We start from the raw sequence: 16,218 nt of genomic DNA, 5'->3' as shown, positions 1-16,218 counted from the left end.
AGAGCCATACAGGATCAGCACATTCCAGACATTCTCCCACACTGTCATGCTGCAGTCAGCTGATTGTGGGCCAGGCCTCTGCCGTCATGGAGACCCAGTGACAAAACAGGTGCCACCATAACCTTAGCATGTGTAAGGACCGTTATCCCTGACCTTTCCCACAGTGCATAATGATGTTAGTCAAAGATCAAACCAACCCCAAGTCCATACGTTTTTTTTGGGGTGATTGATACCATATAAGCATCAAGTAATATCCCCCCAAAATATATGTTTGACCTGTGACTCAATCTTTTTGATACTCACATAGGGAGTATAGCATAATAGTCCGACGATGACCAGTGGTTGCACAGGTTGATGCGTGGTTCATCTTCACTTCTTGACATTTTTTGATTTCATAGTTAATTAGCACACCAGGATTTTACACACACTTCCTAAGCTTTCCCTATAAGCATGAATCAACCAACCCAATATGTGATTCTCAAGAAATCCACAGTCTACCACACTGCTTGCACACATTCTCATTTTGCAATGTGTCTCACTGTCTTCTTAAGTAATGACTCATAACACTTCTTGAGAAAGTTATGCTGTTACCAGAGGGGAGTTAACTGAGCACCATGTGAAGTTACAGAACGGTAGAGGAAAAATGTAATTTACACACACACACACACACACACACACACACACACACACACACACACACACACACACACACACACAGAGACACACACACACACACACACAGAGACACACACACACACACACACAGAGACACACACACACACACACACACACACACACACACACACACACACACACACACACACACACACACACACACACACACACACACACACAGAGACACACACACACACATCTCCCCAACTCTCAACAACACACACATGCAGAACACTCTATCTCAAACAGTCATAGCATGGTCCCATGACTTCCAGGGAACATTCAGTATGAATTTCAAGCTCTGACCACTCCTGATTCAGAGTAGGAGGGTGGCAGAGGGGGGGAATAAGAGGTAAATAGGGGCTTTGTTTGTCTTTGGTACGTCATCATGGCTCATACAGTAAGTCACATTGCGCAATATCATTTCTGGTCCACACGTCTGTTGCCTGGTACCATATGTGTACACACGCGTGCGCGCACACTCACACACACACACACACACACACACACACACACACACACACACACACACACACACACATTCATTCACCAGACCCACCTCAAAAGAGCAGCTCCATCCTCGCATCTGCTCTCCATCAGCGTGGTATGTGCCAGAGAGCCTTTGATCCCCCCACTACACTGTGTGTATGCATGTGTGTGTATGTGTGGCTGCGGTTGTGTGTAGGGGGGGTTATATGGAAAGATAGTTACACACTGCTCTTTTAAACAGACAATACCCACTGGATGAAAGTGGGTGGAAGGAGTCTCACACAAAAGAGCTGTAAATACTCATTATACCCAAGGCTGTTGAGAGTAGCCTCAGGGGCAGTTGATGTCCATGGCTCAAGTAGCTCAATTCCTCTATATACAAAGATAGATGAAGCTGAAGTTTAACCCTTGTGACTATTAATGGACTGATACAGTATGTAGTGGAGCTATGAACAGAATCAACAAATGTCATGGTCTAAACTGGATTGATGTATTACTTACAGGCGGATAGACAGACAAGATTAGCGTATCAAAAATAACAACAAAGTCTACCCACAATCATACCGCAGGGTTGTCAGGACTTTCTGGATGACGCATTACAAATGGAAATACACTGTTCCAACTACGCCGCTTCCCCCACCACCACCTTTTGTTTTTGCGTTAAGTGTTATTACACTTTGAAACTGAACACCAGTTCAAACAGGCTGTAATAGCAGGGCAGAGAAGACCACCGAAGGGAGTCCATTTGTTATTGACAGTGGAGAGTTGGGAGGAATGAGGGCACTTAACCGGGCAGATCCCTGTGATAACAGAACAGAGACAGCCAAGTGTTGATGAGACTGCCAGACAAAAGTGTAGAAGTGGCACATTCATCAGAAAGGTGTGAGGGCAACAGGACATATGGTACAGGGGAACCTGACAGCAGAGGGTTAGCATGGAGGCTGGGATGTTTTCCCTCACATTTCTCTTTTGGAAATGTCCCTCTTTGTTCGATTCAAGCTATTCACTAACCTTAAGTCTATGTCTCTCTCAAGAAAATGACTAAGCTGTTATCAATTTACTGAAAATGGTATTGCTATGCTCAAACTCTACATCCTCCGTCCCAATGTAACAAGATAGGATGACTCATTGTTTTTTGCAGGCAGCAGCAGAGTGGGTCACAAAGGGACAGATTCGAGGTGGGGGTGGGGTTGACCATAAGCCTGCAGATCATGCAGATCAAAATGAGGTGAGGCTAGGTGCTTGATTGCAGGTATCAGAGATGTTCACTCTAGTATATATGTGAAACCACAGTAATGAAGTCGTGAAAAACATAATATTGCATTACATAGAGGAACAGAACTGGTGACCACTGATGCCCCTTTGCCCACTTCCCTCAACCTATTATAAATAGCCAACCAAAAGGCGGGCTGTGGAAGTGGCTTGCACGGGATGGCAGCCTAGCAACAGTATATTTTAGTGAGCATGCTGTTGCTGTGTTATTCACATGAGGCAGAGTTGCTGACTGTGTCTGACCAACAAGAGAATGGTCTGATTTGACCGCTGTCAGCACTGTGGCCCCCTATTCTGGTTAGTCAGTACAGAATGCAAATGTTAACACTTACAGACTCGGAACAGAGAGGAGAAGGTGATCCTGACAATTCGCATGTTGTCTGCTTAGCCTCATGTTGCCCTAAAACAGTGAAACAGTCAAATAGCAACATGAGATGATAAGTAGTGTCATATGCACCTCATACTTCCATCCACAAAAGAGTGTCCTTGTTCAGGCATTTCTGTCTGGGACAGCCCAACTAGTCCTGGACACATCTAGACACCGCCTGCCAACAAGCAAGGCAATGTCCACTGTCAACACCATAAAGGGGAGTATCAGGATCCTAGTGCCTCTGTAAACTTCATCTTTACTTCTGCAATTTATTCTCTGGAAAACTAATAAACAAACATACACATTTAGCCTGTTCGTTGAGCTTTATAATGTCCATGCACATATGAAAAGGGAAAGCTATGATCCCTTTAAGAATTCCCAGATTGTGCTCTTTGTTTACATAATAGAAGGTGCCGCCTCATATAGAGCCATGGCCATGTGAGGCTGTTGCGGAAGGGAGGTCTGTTATAAAAATTCCAATTCCTTTGCCAAAAATGTAATAATATAAATAATATGGTGAAAATAATCTATGTCTAGTGCTGGTATTAGGGCAGATTTAAACAGATATTACAGTAGATATGTATCTAAAAACGTTTATTGCGATTTTTTGTAGCGTTCTCCCCTATAGAAAGTAAAGGACAAGTGAATGGTATGGTCCACCCCCTGCTCCGGGCTGTTTTTGTATCTGCTTTAGAGTGGATTGAACCGCCAAGTTGCGTTAATTACGACTCGCTTGTGCCATGTCTCCTAAGACAAAGTTTTAATTCTATTACTTTTACAGAAAGACGTCCTTACATAGGCACACAAACGTATTCGACGGGATAGTCTGAAATGGCAGTTTCTTTTACCCTTTGAAGGGAATTCCTTGTGATCTTTTCCCTCTGAACGGGCGAGCGCGGAGAGATCGAGAGGCGCCTGCTGGCTGTACGTTGAAGCAAGAAGCCTCATGTTTTCATCAAGCCAGGAGGAGCACTGCGCCCCGACCAAAGACCCAGTTAAATACGGGGAGCTGGTAGTATTAGGGTAAGTTGAAGAATAGCTTCGTTAACGTACTGAAAATGCAGACATTTTACCTTCAAAAGGTATCAAGTTCACAACTGAGTTTTAAGTGAATAAACTCTAGCCTATGTTTCTCTGTACTGATGGTCATCAGAACTTTTCCCCAGTGCTGAAAACACGGGTTGGAGTCACCCCGTTTCTGCAGAAGAATTACGCAGATTTATCTTCGGTTTTATTGTCGACAATGGCACAGGAAAAGTTTGTTGACATAGTAGGTAGGCTGTGTTGTAATCGGCAGGGGGCCCGGAGCAATTCACGCGCTCACGTTACTCAAGAAATCAGACACGTGCACAATCAGAAATGTGTATATTTCCCCTTAAGTCGTGGGCTACAGTTGGCCTCTGATGTACTGGCCGATCACAATGTGTTCTATGCATATTTCAGCTACAATGTTGCCAGAGAGAAGTTTGTAGAATACGGGGGAGGGGCGTGAAAGAATATTTACGCATCAGAATATCACGAAATTCCTAACCTTGCAGGAACTGCGCTTTTTAGCGCCCGGTGTTGGATCTTTGTTCCACAAACGTCGGTCGCAAGTAATGACTGGATTCAGAGCAGTTTGGAATTCGGAAGTGGTGATGCCCCCCTCCCCCAGTCCTCTCGCTTTTTAGTGTTGCTTAGGGCCTAGGTAAAAAAAGACACCACTCAAGCGACTTGTGGGCCTACAGGTTGCTTCACCGAATATTGTTGAGAAACTTTATTGCTTTATTGTCCTGTGATTCGGTATCATGTGTTCCTCTACTTTGTACTAGACTACAAATGAGCACAATTGAATATTTTAGTGCGCCATACAATGCTGTGAACTGTTTACATGAAATAGGCCCACCCACACTTGATCCCATTTGCCGCATATTAAAAAGTTAGGTTTTGAATGACGCATAATCATATTATTCAGTGTTCATTTGTTTTCCAAACAGTCTTTAAACATTTGAATAACATTCATAAATTGAACGGTGTAACAATATTGAAGTCTTCCAAATCTTAAACTATCGAACTCATTTTACTGTTATGTGGTTAATCATATTAATTGGCTTCTATTTTATTGTGCTTTAGACGCGACCATCTTTTCTTGACCCTTTTTTTTTTTTTTTTTTTTAAAGAACTGTCGGCTTGCAGTACGTTCATTGTAAGATGTTCTAAAAGATTGATGGAGAAAGTATGAAATAATGCATCAGTCATTTCTCTGGTGTTTGGTACCTTGTGTGTTTCATGTATAGAGCATCTGTTAAAAGCATTTCAGATTAGGTGCTTTTAAAAGATTTATGTGGGGGTCTGGAAGAATGGGGTTCTGTCTTTGCCCCCCCCCCCCCACACACACACACACACACACACATTCCTAGTGGTGACAGACTAGTGAGACACCGAAAGCCTGGCACCTTAAAGTTGCTCAATTAAGGATACGTATCCCTCACACAAGACACTAGATTTAATTTAAAAAGTCGCACATGACAAATGACCACCATGATGTCGTTATTATCTGAATAACATTGATGGAACACAAGATAGCATCGAACAGAGCAGACACTGATTCAGTCTCCTCCCCCTTGTCGTTTTTTAAGACCAATGGTGGCCTTCGTGCCTGCATGGCCACTTCCCTGGCTCTGCTTGGCAGCATCGGCAGTGGCCAGTCGGTGAGTGGGTCTGGGGGAATGAAAGGGGGGATTGATCAGATGGACACAGCCTCTGCTTCTCTCCAGCCTCCTCTGTCCATTGTGCCTGTGGGACTGAACCTATTGATTGTGCATTGTGTGACCCCCCTACCCCCCCCCCCTCCCCCCTTAAGAACCAGTCTGTGAGGGAAGCTTGTACTCAGGGGACATCTCTGCGTGTCCAAGGACCAGACCACCAGTCGTCCCAGTCCCAGACCAGTGGAGGGTGATGATGGCATTCACTGATGAGGCTGAACCAGAGATGCCAACTGCTGCCATTTTAGATCAATTGGCTTTGAAGACATGAAGCCCCTTATTGTCTACTGACAGGACATGACCCTGGAGGCTGTCTTGGGCTCACAGTCTCAAGGTCAATTTTATCAGGGGCTATCACTTGAACTAATCAGCACATTTGCCCCACACTGTTAACACTGCCCCGTGTGAGTAGGGGGGGGGGGGGGGGGGACGCTGGTGGATCCTGTTAATGTATACTGCACAGCTGGAGGACAGGTGACGCTCAGAGCCTCTAATCCCTGCTGCTGAGTATCAGAGGCTAAACTCACTGTCTGTCTGGCACAGGTCAAAAGGCAAAGGGATTACAATTAGCAAGGCACAGCTTTAAGGAGGCTGTCCTCGCCTAGCGCCATGACGACGAGGTCCAGGATCCAGGTGACATTACACACTTCCTGTCTGTAACGACGGTTAATGGATTACATTTGTGTCGGGTCTCACCCAGACGTGGGTCAGATGGCTTTACTTGAGTGGTGGCCGCTCGCTGCTATGGCCCGATAGAATCAGCCTGAGGGAGAGACAGTATACCTGGATATGACTGGTCAACAGGAGCGCAGCAGTGGAGACGGAAGACTCTTGTTGAATGCTTGGTTTCCGACATTCATGCCTAATGGTGTTTCCCATAATACCGGCCATACGCTCTCGTGTCAGTCACTGATGGCCCAGCTACGACTCCCCTCTGGGTGGGTTGTCCAGCAGACCAGTCAGCTCTATGCTGACTGAGACCATGTGTTTCTCAGCCTGCCTGGTTGTGTGGGGACAGGTGGCCTGGCCAGGCAGCCAGGGAGAGGTGAGGGAGGGATGGGGGGAGGGAGGAAGGAGGAGGAGGAGGAGGAGGAGGAGTAGTATGGGCAGGAGTAGTATGGGCAGGAGTAAGTGGAGGCAGTGTTGGTCACTGCTGTTGGATTAGCATTGCTGATGGAATAACAGCCAGTAGTTCTTTTTTTTTTTTTAGGCTATTTACTAATGAAAGGAAATGGTGTTGATTCCGAACTGCGGAGATGTCATAAAAAGTCTCAATGTCAGAATGTCTGTGTTGTCACTAATTGCGTGTGTCTGTGTGGCAGTGTGTGACAGAAGGCCTGTGTGTGGGATGGGAGGAGAGCATGGGGTGTCCCAGCTGTAGGGGCCAGCTGGTGGATGGAGAGTATTAGCTGGACCGGAAGGTGCGTCTCCATTCACTAGGAGGAGCGTAGTACAGCAGACCGAAAAGCCAGGCTTCACAAGGGTTCCCTATGACGCTCAAGTGAAAGCACTGTAAAACAGAGGGGATGCAACGACGGGGTGATCCTGTTCGGGTTTATTTTTTAATCGAGTCAGTATAGGCTCTGTCAGTCAGGCCAAAAAAAGAAAACAGAGCTATTATGCGGTTGAAGCATGTGAGTCACTTTTCCTCCGGGTCTGGACAAGCCTGTAAAGGGCAGCAGACCTGACGCACATCCTAAAGTCTGCTGTGGAACAGAGTGTAGAGGAACAGCTGGCGCTGGCGTCAGACCGGAGCCACAGTAGCTGACCGTCAGGAGTAAGCCATTAAAGTGCTTTATATAATAACACACAGCAATAATCCAAGGTGATTCCTAGATTACTAATTAAATACATTTGATCGCAGGTGGTGGAATAAACTAAATGCATATTAAAAGTCCTGTTCCAAAAACCCAGTAGCACATCCATTTTCATTACTTTTTTTACTCTATGCCAAGTTTGCCAACAGATGCATAACATATTCTGTTAAACTAGTATTATGCTTTTGCTGTGGCAAACCTGTTAAACTCCTGCCAAAGTATGTCAAATTTTGAAAACTGATGTCCTGGCTCTCTCCCCCCCCTCTCTGACAGGTACAATGGCTCCCTTCCCAACGGAGATCGAGGAAGAAGGAAAAGCAGATTTGCTCTGTACAAAAGGAGCAAAGCCAATGGTGTTAAGCCCAGCACTGTACATATCCTCAACACGCCTCAGGCCAGCAAGGTAAAGACCTCCTAAAGACCTCTTCATCCCCACTACCCCCCTGTACACGTTTCTCTCCTGTAAAAAAAGTAATTCTTCCTTCTCCTAGCATTGAGACTGCCAATAGCCCCTGGTCCTAGCATAGATTACTTGTTCTTATGATGACTGATGGATAGATGAACCACTTACTAAAACAAATGTATTTGTTGTAAGTTGCTTTGGATGAAGGCGTCTGCTAAATAAATGTAATGTAAATGTAAAGGAAGAATGAACCAAGTAGGAATGAATGAACAAAGTAACAGGGTGTAGGAATACCTGTGTGTTGGTCATGAACAGGTTATAGGCCCTGCTGGGTCATTGATTGTGTCATGTCTGCAAACATAGAACGTGACCAACAGTTGAGACTCGAGGGGGAGAAAGAAATGTGACATACTTTGGCAGGAGTTTAACGGGTAAACTAAACAGTCTCCAGCCAGGGAGGTTTTAAAAACAGCCAGTATTGAATTCTGAATTGGTGTGGATGAACACTGAGACAACTAAATATTGCTGCCCTGTTGAACCCCTGTTCTCTGTGACGTGTGTACAGTATCAAAGCTGCAGGTCTCGGCCAGAGATCTTTTTAGTATTGTTCTGTGGTGGAGAGCGTGCCAGAAACTGCCCGGTCCAGTACAACATGTCTGTCCTCTTGCATTCCTTCATTTGGTTTCCTAGCAAGAACTGCAAAACAAGCCAGAGGGCGTGCTGACGTCAGCGGTTCTCTTAAGCACACATTTCAGAGGGCTTCTGGTTGTTGTAGTTCCAGGCTCCTGGCTGGAGGCTGTTTAGTTTAGGTTTGTCCCTCACCTGGTCCTGTAGCTTGACTATAATGCCTGCTGTCTGTTCTTTTTCTTTTTTTTTTGTATCTTTTCTGGGCGCTTCTGCTTTATTGGGATAGAGACAGTAGAGATTGACAGGAAGGATGGGTGAGGGAGAGGAGGGATGATATGGAGGATATGTCGATGGCCGGAATCGAACCCGGGACCTTGCGATGATATGGTATGCGCCTTAGTGTGCTACGCCACTGAACGCCCCCCTGCTGTCTGTTCTGATTGGCCCAGGGGTATATGGGCTAGCTGTTAGCTAATAAGGGCTAAGTCTAATTTCTCAGAATGCTGGCTGGGCTGGGCTGTGTTGGGCTGTGTTGGGCTGGGCTGGGCTGTGTTGGGCTGGGCTGGGCTGTGTTGGGCTGGGCTGGGCTGTGTTGGGCTGTGTTGGGCTGGGCTGTGTTGGGCTGGGCTGGGCTGTGTTGGGCTGGGCTGGGCTGTGTTGGGCTGTGTTGGGCTGGGCTGGGCTGGGCTGGGCTGGGCTGGGCTGTGTTGGGCTGGGCTGGGCTGGGCTGTGTTGGGCTGGGCTGGGCTGGGCTGTGTTGGGCTGTGTTGGGCTGGGCTGGGCTGTGTTGGGCTGGGCTGGGCTGGGCTGTGTTGGGCTGTGTTGGGCTGTGTTGGGCTGGGCTGGGCTGGGCTGGGCTGTGTTGATTCAATGCCCACCAGATCAGAGATTGAAGAGGGCAGTTTATGTAAGAGGTCATGGGCTATTATAGAGATGGAGCTTGATGCCACCCGCCACCTCCTCTCTGCTGCCACCCTGCTAGCTGGGCCTGGATTAGCGGGGTGAGGTAACGAGGAAGTTGTTGCAGTTGGCTGACCTTCCCCTCACAGCTGTACACACTCACACACACACACACACACATATACTTGAAAATAGCTGTTCCTTCAGCCCTGTCGTCCAGGAGCTAGCACTGAGGGAGAGGGTTAGCCCTCCTATGCTGTCTCTCATTCAGCGCCGATGTCTCTTTCTCTCACTCTTTCTCACACACACACACACACACACGCATGCCACACCACACCACAACACACACGCGTGCATACCACACCACACACAGTAAATCTCTTCCCCTTCCAGTCCCATGTGAACACATTGAGAGAAGGCTTTCTGGTTGAGTGAGCAGGGCTCACGTGCACACTCTGGTGCTCATGGCAGATAATGAGGAGCTCCCGTGATCTCTGCCAGACTCCTATTCAAATCCTGCCTCTAATCTCCCCCACTTGATCTCAATTACAGTCCTGTGTGTGTGTGTGTATATGTGTGTGTGTGTGTATGTGTGTGTATATGTATGTGTGTTTATTCCCAAACAAAGGCTTTCTCTCTCTCGTTGGTTTCATATCTCATTGGGCCGTTTGAGATTATGACGATTAAATCAAGCGGAAATCAAACAGGAGATTGAGAAACGGAGAGCAGTGTTGACAATGTGTCAGTGAGTTTGACTGTATCGTGGTTGTCATCGCGAGGCTGCTGACCCACTCCTCACAGATTGGCTCATATGCTGCTGCTGGTGCATGAACTTCATCTGACCCCAGACACAGGTGGACAGATCTTGGCAGCGTGCTCGGTGTTATCGAGGCGAGCCTTCCTCTTGCTGACATATTTGTCTCTCCCCCTCCATCTCTCCCTCCCTCCCTCTCTCTCCTGTTACTGCACAACACTGCAACTGTGACCCACTTTCCCACTCTACTCCCTCTCTCCCCTGCTCACGTGACGGAGATGTTGGGGAAATGGAAATCACAGATTAGAGTGGGAGGTTGGTGGCATGTGGTAAAGTAGCTGTGCTGTGTTAGTGACTCCAGTCCCCCTATTCCCCCCCCCCACTCCCCCCCACACACACACACACTTCAGAGCTCAACATACCCCCTCATGGACTGTGTGGACTGAGGCTAGACCACAGAGCACAGTTTTTATGGTCACATGTCGTAGGAGTGTTACTTCACAGCAACCAGCCTTCCCATTCCTTGAATTCTTCCTGTGGTCCTTTTGTTGTTGTCCATCGATATAATGAATGTGTACAGTCTTTTGATTCCTTCCTCACGAGAGATGGAGCATTGGCGGAAGGCATTAGCTGGTTCCCATCATGACCCCCCCCCCCCTGGCTCCAGCTGCTCTGTGTGAACCAAGTTGTGTGAACGAACAAACAAACAGTGGTCACGTGGTCCCTGATTTCATCATCATCATCTTAGCACTGAGCTAGCTGCCCTTTGTTTTGGTGGATGTCTTTCCCACACTGTGTTTCATTTTCAGGTCTAATATCATTATTTTCGGAATTGTGATACGACGTGTGATATAACTATTAATATATTTCTACTTTGCCTCAATCCTGGCACCATTATTCATACATACGTGTTCTAATAATTGCATGTTTTGTTCTGTTCCAGGCAGTCAACTGTAAAGGCCAGCACAGCATCTCCTACACTCTGTCCAGAAACCAGACTGTTGTGGTGGAATACTGCCATGACAAAGACACAGACATGTTTCAGGTAATCCCACCACTTTCAATATGACTAATGCTCAGTTTGGCTGAGCTTAGCAGATCCAGATTGACCTGCCATATGCACATTTGGATATTCATCATTTACTAAATTCATAACCACCAAGTAATTTGCTTCAAAGCTTTCTTTTTGGCTAACCGTGACAGATCTGCATTAAGCAATCTGCTTAGTTTTAGCACCGTGTTTTTGTTGTATTTTAAATCTGTTTTACTTAATTATTAATGAGATTTCTGTCGACTTCATATGGGATTATTTGTTTCATAGCTGGCATGTGTTTCTCTAGCAGTCTTGCCTCTCCCTCTCTCTCTCTCTCTCTCTCCCTCCCTCTCCCTCTCTCTCTCTCTCTCTCTCTCTCTCTCTCCCTCTCTCTCTCTCTCTCTCTCTCTCTCTCTCTCTCCCTCCCTCTCCATCTCTCTCTCTCTCTCTCTCTCCCTCCCTCTCTCTCTCCCTCTCTCTCTCTCTCTCTCTCTCTCTCTCTCTCCCTCCCTCTCCATCTCTCTCTCTCTCTCTCTCTCTCTCTCTCTCCCTCTCCCTCCCTTCCCAGCCATTCTCTCCAAGTGAACACATGTGCTCAGAACTCTACACTGTTATCCCCCCAGCATTAATCTAAATCTACAGCAAAGAGACAGCTCCACTCTCCCACGAGAGACAAGTTACTGGCCCAGACACGTTCTTCACATTCAACCTTTTATTGTGTCCATGTGTCTCTGAACAGCACTAAGCAAAGGAAAAAAGAAACGCTACCCATCAGAGAAGCAGGAGCCAATAGGAGCCAACTTTAGGACTAAAGTTGAAGCGAAGTGATTGAGGAAATTAAATGTTTTGTTTAAGGTTGAAATGTATATAGAATCATTGACTCAGTATCGGTATCACAGTTCCTTCGGTTTGAGAGTTTGATTGGCGTGGCCTTGTTTGAACTAGTGAACAAATAGCTTTGTGTTCTTTGACAGCCATTAGTTAGTGGCCTCTTATGGTAACAAAGACAACTGTTCATTCCAGCTGTGGAACGTTCACTGTGTCAACATACAGTACAACATTTATTTCCATATGTGGAATGGTGGTCAGAACCTCACCCAGTCTAGTTTTATTCATTGTGTTATCTAGGAAAATAAACGTTGTGTTTGACAAACAACTCAGACTTTATCGGTTTCATTTTGACTTGGGTGTTTATGGCAGTCTTTTACATCTCTCCAATATTAATATACGATGACAATCAAGTCATAAATTCTAATAAAGCGTTAATAATTCCCAATTAGTGAGGTGTTGTTCAGATGTCGCAGCAAATGGCCGCACAAAGCAACGTGTCCTGTATCAGTCAGGGTCACCTCCGCTCCTCACTAACATGAGACGGCCTCTGTTTCCCTGCAGATCGGCCGTTCCACGGAGAGCCCCATAGACTTCGTGGTGACAGACACAGTGTCGGGGGGACAGGAGGGAGAGGAGACGCCCATCACCCAGAGCACCATCTCCCGGTTCGCCTGTCGTGTGGTCTGTGAGCGGGCGCCGCCCTACACCGCCCGCATCTACGCAGCTGGTTTCGACTCCTCCAAGAACATCTTCCTTGGGGTAAGACTGGATCAGAGGGGAGAAGGGAGGAGAGGAGGCAGCCTATCCAGTTACCAAGTACAGAAATATACTGCTGTGCTTATGACAATACTGCCTAATTAACAACAGGATAGATGTACTCGCTATACGTCTACAATTGCTTTTTCCAGTTAATTTTTGTTGTACAAAAGTCCCCGAAACACTGCCACACATTCCCAAGATTCTAAGGCTGGTTTTCAAATGCATAGCATTCCAAGCAGAGGAAACTAGATTAGCTAACAGAATTTATACTGCCACCACCCGTGTTATGTAACAACACTACATTGTGTGCTTGACTTTCCCATTTTGTCTCAACCTCAGGAAAAGGCTGCGAAGTGGAAGAACCCGGATGGTCACATGGACGGGCTGACGACCAATGGCGTCCTGGTGATGCACCCCAGAGGCGGGTTCACGGAGGAGTCCAAGCCCGGCGTGTGGAGGGAGATCTCCGTGTGCGGGGATGTTTACACCTTGAGAGAGACCCGCTCGGCCCAGACCCGCGGAAAACTGGTCAGTAGCACTCTAACCTCATTGGAGAAATACATTTACAAACATCAGCGTACAATATTAAGACAGTTCAACTCCAATAAACATGCCTTTAGATTAACAATAATGCCGTATCAAACATCCCTCCCTATCCGGTACGGCTATATGTAGAAAGCACATGTAAATATACTGAACGTTGTGGGTACATTTTTCTGTTAAACTACCCAGCCAATAGCGTCAGTGTTGATACCGTCTCTCAACTTAACTCCATGGTCTGTGTGTGCTGCGTCGCCCCCTGCAGGTGGAGAGTGAGAGCAATGTTCTGCAGGACGGCTCCCTGGTAGACTTGTGTGGAGCCACCCTGCTGTGGCGCACGGCCGAAGGCCTCTTCCACACGCCCACCCAGAAGCACCTGGAGGCCCTGCGGCAGGAGATCAATGCAGCGCGGCCCCAGTGCCCCGTGGGCCTGAACACCCTGGCCTTCCCCAGCATGCAGCGCAGCCGCGCCCTGTCCTCCCTGGAAGACAAGCAGCCCTGGGTCTACCTGGCCTGTGGCCACGTGCACGGCTACCACAACTGGGGCCACCGCTCGGAGCAGGAGCCCAACGCCCAGCGGGAGTGCCCCATGTGCCGGACCGTGGGCCCCTACGTGCCGCTGTGGCTGGGCTGCGAGCCGGCCTTCTACGTGGACACCGGCGCCCCCACGCATGCCTTTGTGCCGTGCGGACACGTGTGCTCGGAGAAGTCGGCCAAGTACTGGGCGGAGATCCCTCTGCCCCATGGTACGCACGCCTTCCATGCCGCCTGCCCCTTCTGTGCCACCCAGCTCAGCCTCACCAAGGGCTGTGCCAAGCTCATCTTCCAGGGCCCCATCGACTGAGCTCGGCGGTCCTCCTCTGGGGAAGGAAGGAGGCAGGAGGGCCAACATGCTGTGAAACTGTTCAGATTATTTACTGCTTTCTTTTATGATTTTATTACCTGACTGTACTGAGGAGTAATGGTTCACAAGGCTTCTCGTGGACTATGGAGTCTGTACAACCATAGTGCGTGCGTGCGTGTGTGTGTGTGCCAAGTTTCTGTGGAGACGGGCCTCAAGGCGGTGGTCCATTACACTGTGTTTGATTCTGTCTCATGGTCCTCTGGGTCTTTGGACAGCCACAGTGGCATAGAAACACACACACACACACACAGATGTGGAGCACATTGGACCTATGGCAGAACCACAGAAATCCAACTCCTCCAAAACGAAATCCTCCTCAACTGCCAACCACCAGCTTTCAACAGAGCTAAATCTCTGGGCTGTTGTAGCTTAAAATGGCTGCTCATTTCAAGTAGGACTACAGAATAGTGGTCACTGGAGTGTGTTGTGTTTTTAATGTGTCATTGATCATGAACAGATTACAGTGAGCAGGTGTAGTCTGTGTCTGTGGGTGGGGGTTCACGCTACAGTCTAATTCCCGGTGGGTCTGAGACAAATGATTTTTACAGAGCCAGACAGCTGGACTGTTGGCTGGGAGGAGGACTGCAAGGGCCAGCGAGGCTCATGGGTAACTAGTTAACTGCTCCCCATTGGCTCCTTAGCCCTGATCGGTAATGGCACCCAGAACATTTGGCCTTTCCAGAGGTTAGCGCTATGTTTATGAGCTGGAGGAACTGACCCTTGAAAACCCAACCCTTCCTCCTCCTGTACAGAGATGTATTCAGTGCCTGGGGCTCCCAGTGAAACAATGGGAATATTTTTACTAGATGAAAAAAGCTATTTTGTTGAGGGCAGAGGGAGAGTTTTACATACAGAAAAGTATAAAGAAATTTAACCCACATGGATTCTTTCCACCTTTTTATCTTTCTAAGAAGTATTTTACTACACTGAGGCCCTTGTACAGTTTTTCTAATGAAAATGTTAATATATTTTTTCTCTTGTGTAACTATTGTGTGCATGTGGGTTGGATCACATGGGGTGTGCTTGGATTTGTGAACACTTTCTGTCCGACTCAGACTGAGACATTAACCAACTGTTTTATGATTTCACCATCCCAAAAGGCAACAAGAGGCCACCGGAATCATCCTTGTGAGACATGACAATGAATGTATTCTAATACAGGGCCTCTCCTCACCGTTGGTGCTTTAGCCTCAATTATGCCATTCCTGTACTGAATGGCTCGGTCTGTTCCTTCTAAATGTACTGTAAAACAACTTCGGGGGGAGGGGGGGGTGTCTCGTGATATCAGTAAGGCCTTCTTCATCTGCAGTGAATAAGAGTGAACTTTTGGAAGTGTACCCAGGTCACACATCCATCCACACCTGTGAGCTGTCCTTGGTCTTGCCCCCCCCCCCCCCCACCCCCACCCCCACCCGCACAGTACCTGTGTTAAATCTGCACTGTTGAATTCTTAGCTTTATCTCATGCTGGGTTTGATCCAATGATTTGTACGCTACCAAGCCTGGGCACAGTCACGGCAGCATCGAAGGATTATACCAAATATATGGAGGAGGGGGTTTGTCTCCAAATGTCAAATGCAACAGCCGCTTCCCTCGACCCAAAGTGATACTGTAATGGAAGTTAAAACCAAACTGATAGCGTGGAAAAACAAAGAAAGAAACATGTCTCGATCAGTCAAGGCTGTTTGGTTGCCTCCCCAGTTTCTCTGAGGAGGATAATGATATTATCATGTTCAAAGCCAAATTTGTTAAATCCGACTGTGGAGATGGATCAAATGGGCCAAATAACTGTGGCTTCGAGCCAACATTGAAGTTGGGAAACCAAGCGCAAATAACTTAGAACTAAAGAATTAGAGAGAAATGTCATGTGCACTCTTCTTTGATGCTGACTGGCTTGACTGTGCCCATATGTAGAGTGGAGCTCAACGATAAACAAACCACCACCACCGTAGTTTCATGGATAGGATAGTGGACAGCATTAAGAAACTGGGGGGACGTTGATGTTAGTCTTCAACTTCTTACTATAGCCATGTCTGAGCTGCGTTATCAATGAGCGAGGCTGAAGAGGCGGTCACGAGCTATTCTTTTCAGCTACGCTGAG

General features: G+C 47.3%; 1 protein-coding gene across 1 annotated transcript; it reads left to right on the top strand.

Annotated features, from left to right (window-relative positions):
• Window positions 1–3,518: 3,518 nt before the first annotated feature.
• On the top strand, window positions 3,519–14,846 carry peli2 (pellino E3 ubiquitin protein ligase family member 2). The gene is made up of 6 exons (XM_083684160.1): window positions 3,519–3,829; window positions 7,641–7,770; window positions 10,995–11,096; window positions 12,477–12,674; window positions 13,014–13,202; window positions 13,480–14,846. Exons 1-6 carry the CDS (start codon window positions 3,753–3,755, stop codon window positions 14,056–14,058), a joined length of 1,275 nt encoding a protein of 424 aa, XP_083540286.1. The 5' UTR covers window positions 3,519–3,752; the 3' UTR covers window positions 14,059–14,846.
• The last annotated feature ends 1,372 nt before the right edge of the window (window positions 14,847–16,218 follow it).

The sequence above is a fragment of the Argentina silus genome, assembly GCF_951799395.1.
Source record: "Argentina silus genome assembly, chromosome: 13".
Classification (NCBI taxonomy): Eukaryota; Metazoa; Chordata; class Actinopteri; order Argentiniformes; family Argentinidae; genus Argentina; species Argentina silus.
The sequence above is the reverse complement of the archived record's forward strand: the minus strand, read 5'-3'. Positions and strand labels throughout refer to the sequence as shown.

What these genes read in the sequence shown, in the direction of transcription:
- peli2 (XM_083684160.1), top strand. Translation starts at nt 3,753, where the DNA reads ATGTTTTCATCAAGCCAGGAGGAGCACTGCGCCCCGACCAAAGACCCA. An exon ending in CCAAGAACATCTTCCTTGGG is followed by an intron (nt 12,675 to 13,013) that starts GTAAGACTGGAT and finishes TCTCAACCTCAG; the next exon opens with GAAAAGGCTGCGAAGTGGAA. An exon ending in CCCAGACCCGCGGAAAACTG is followed by an intron (nt 13,203 to 13,479) that starts GTCAGTAGCACT and finishes CGCCCCCTGCAG; the next exon opens with GTGGAGAGTGAGAGCAATGT.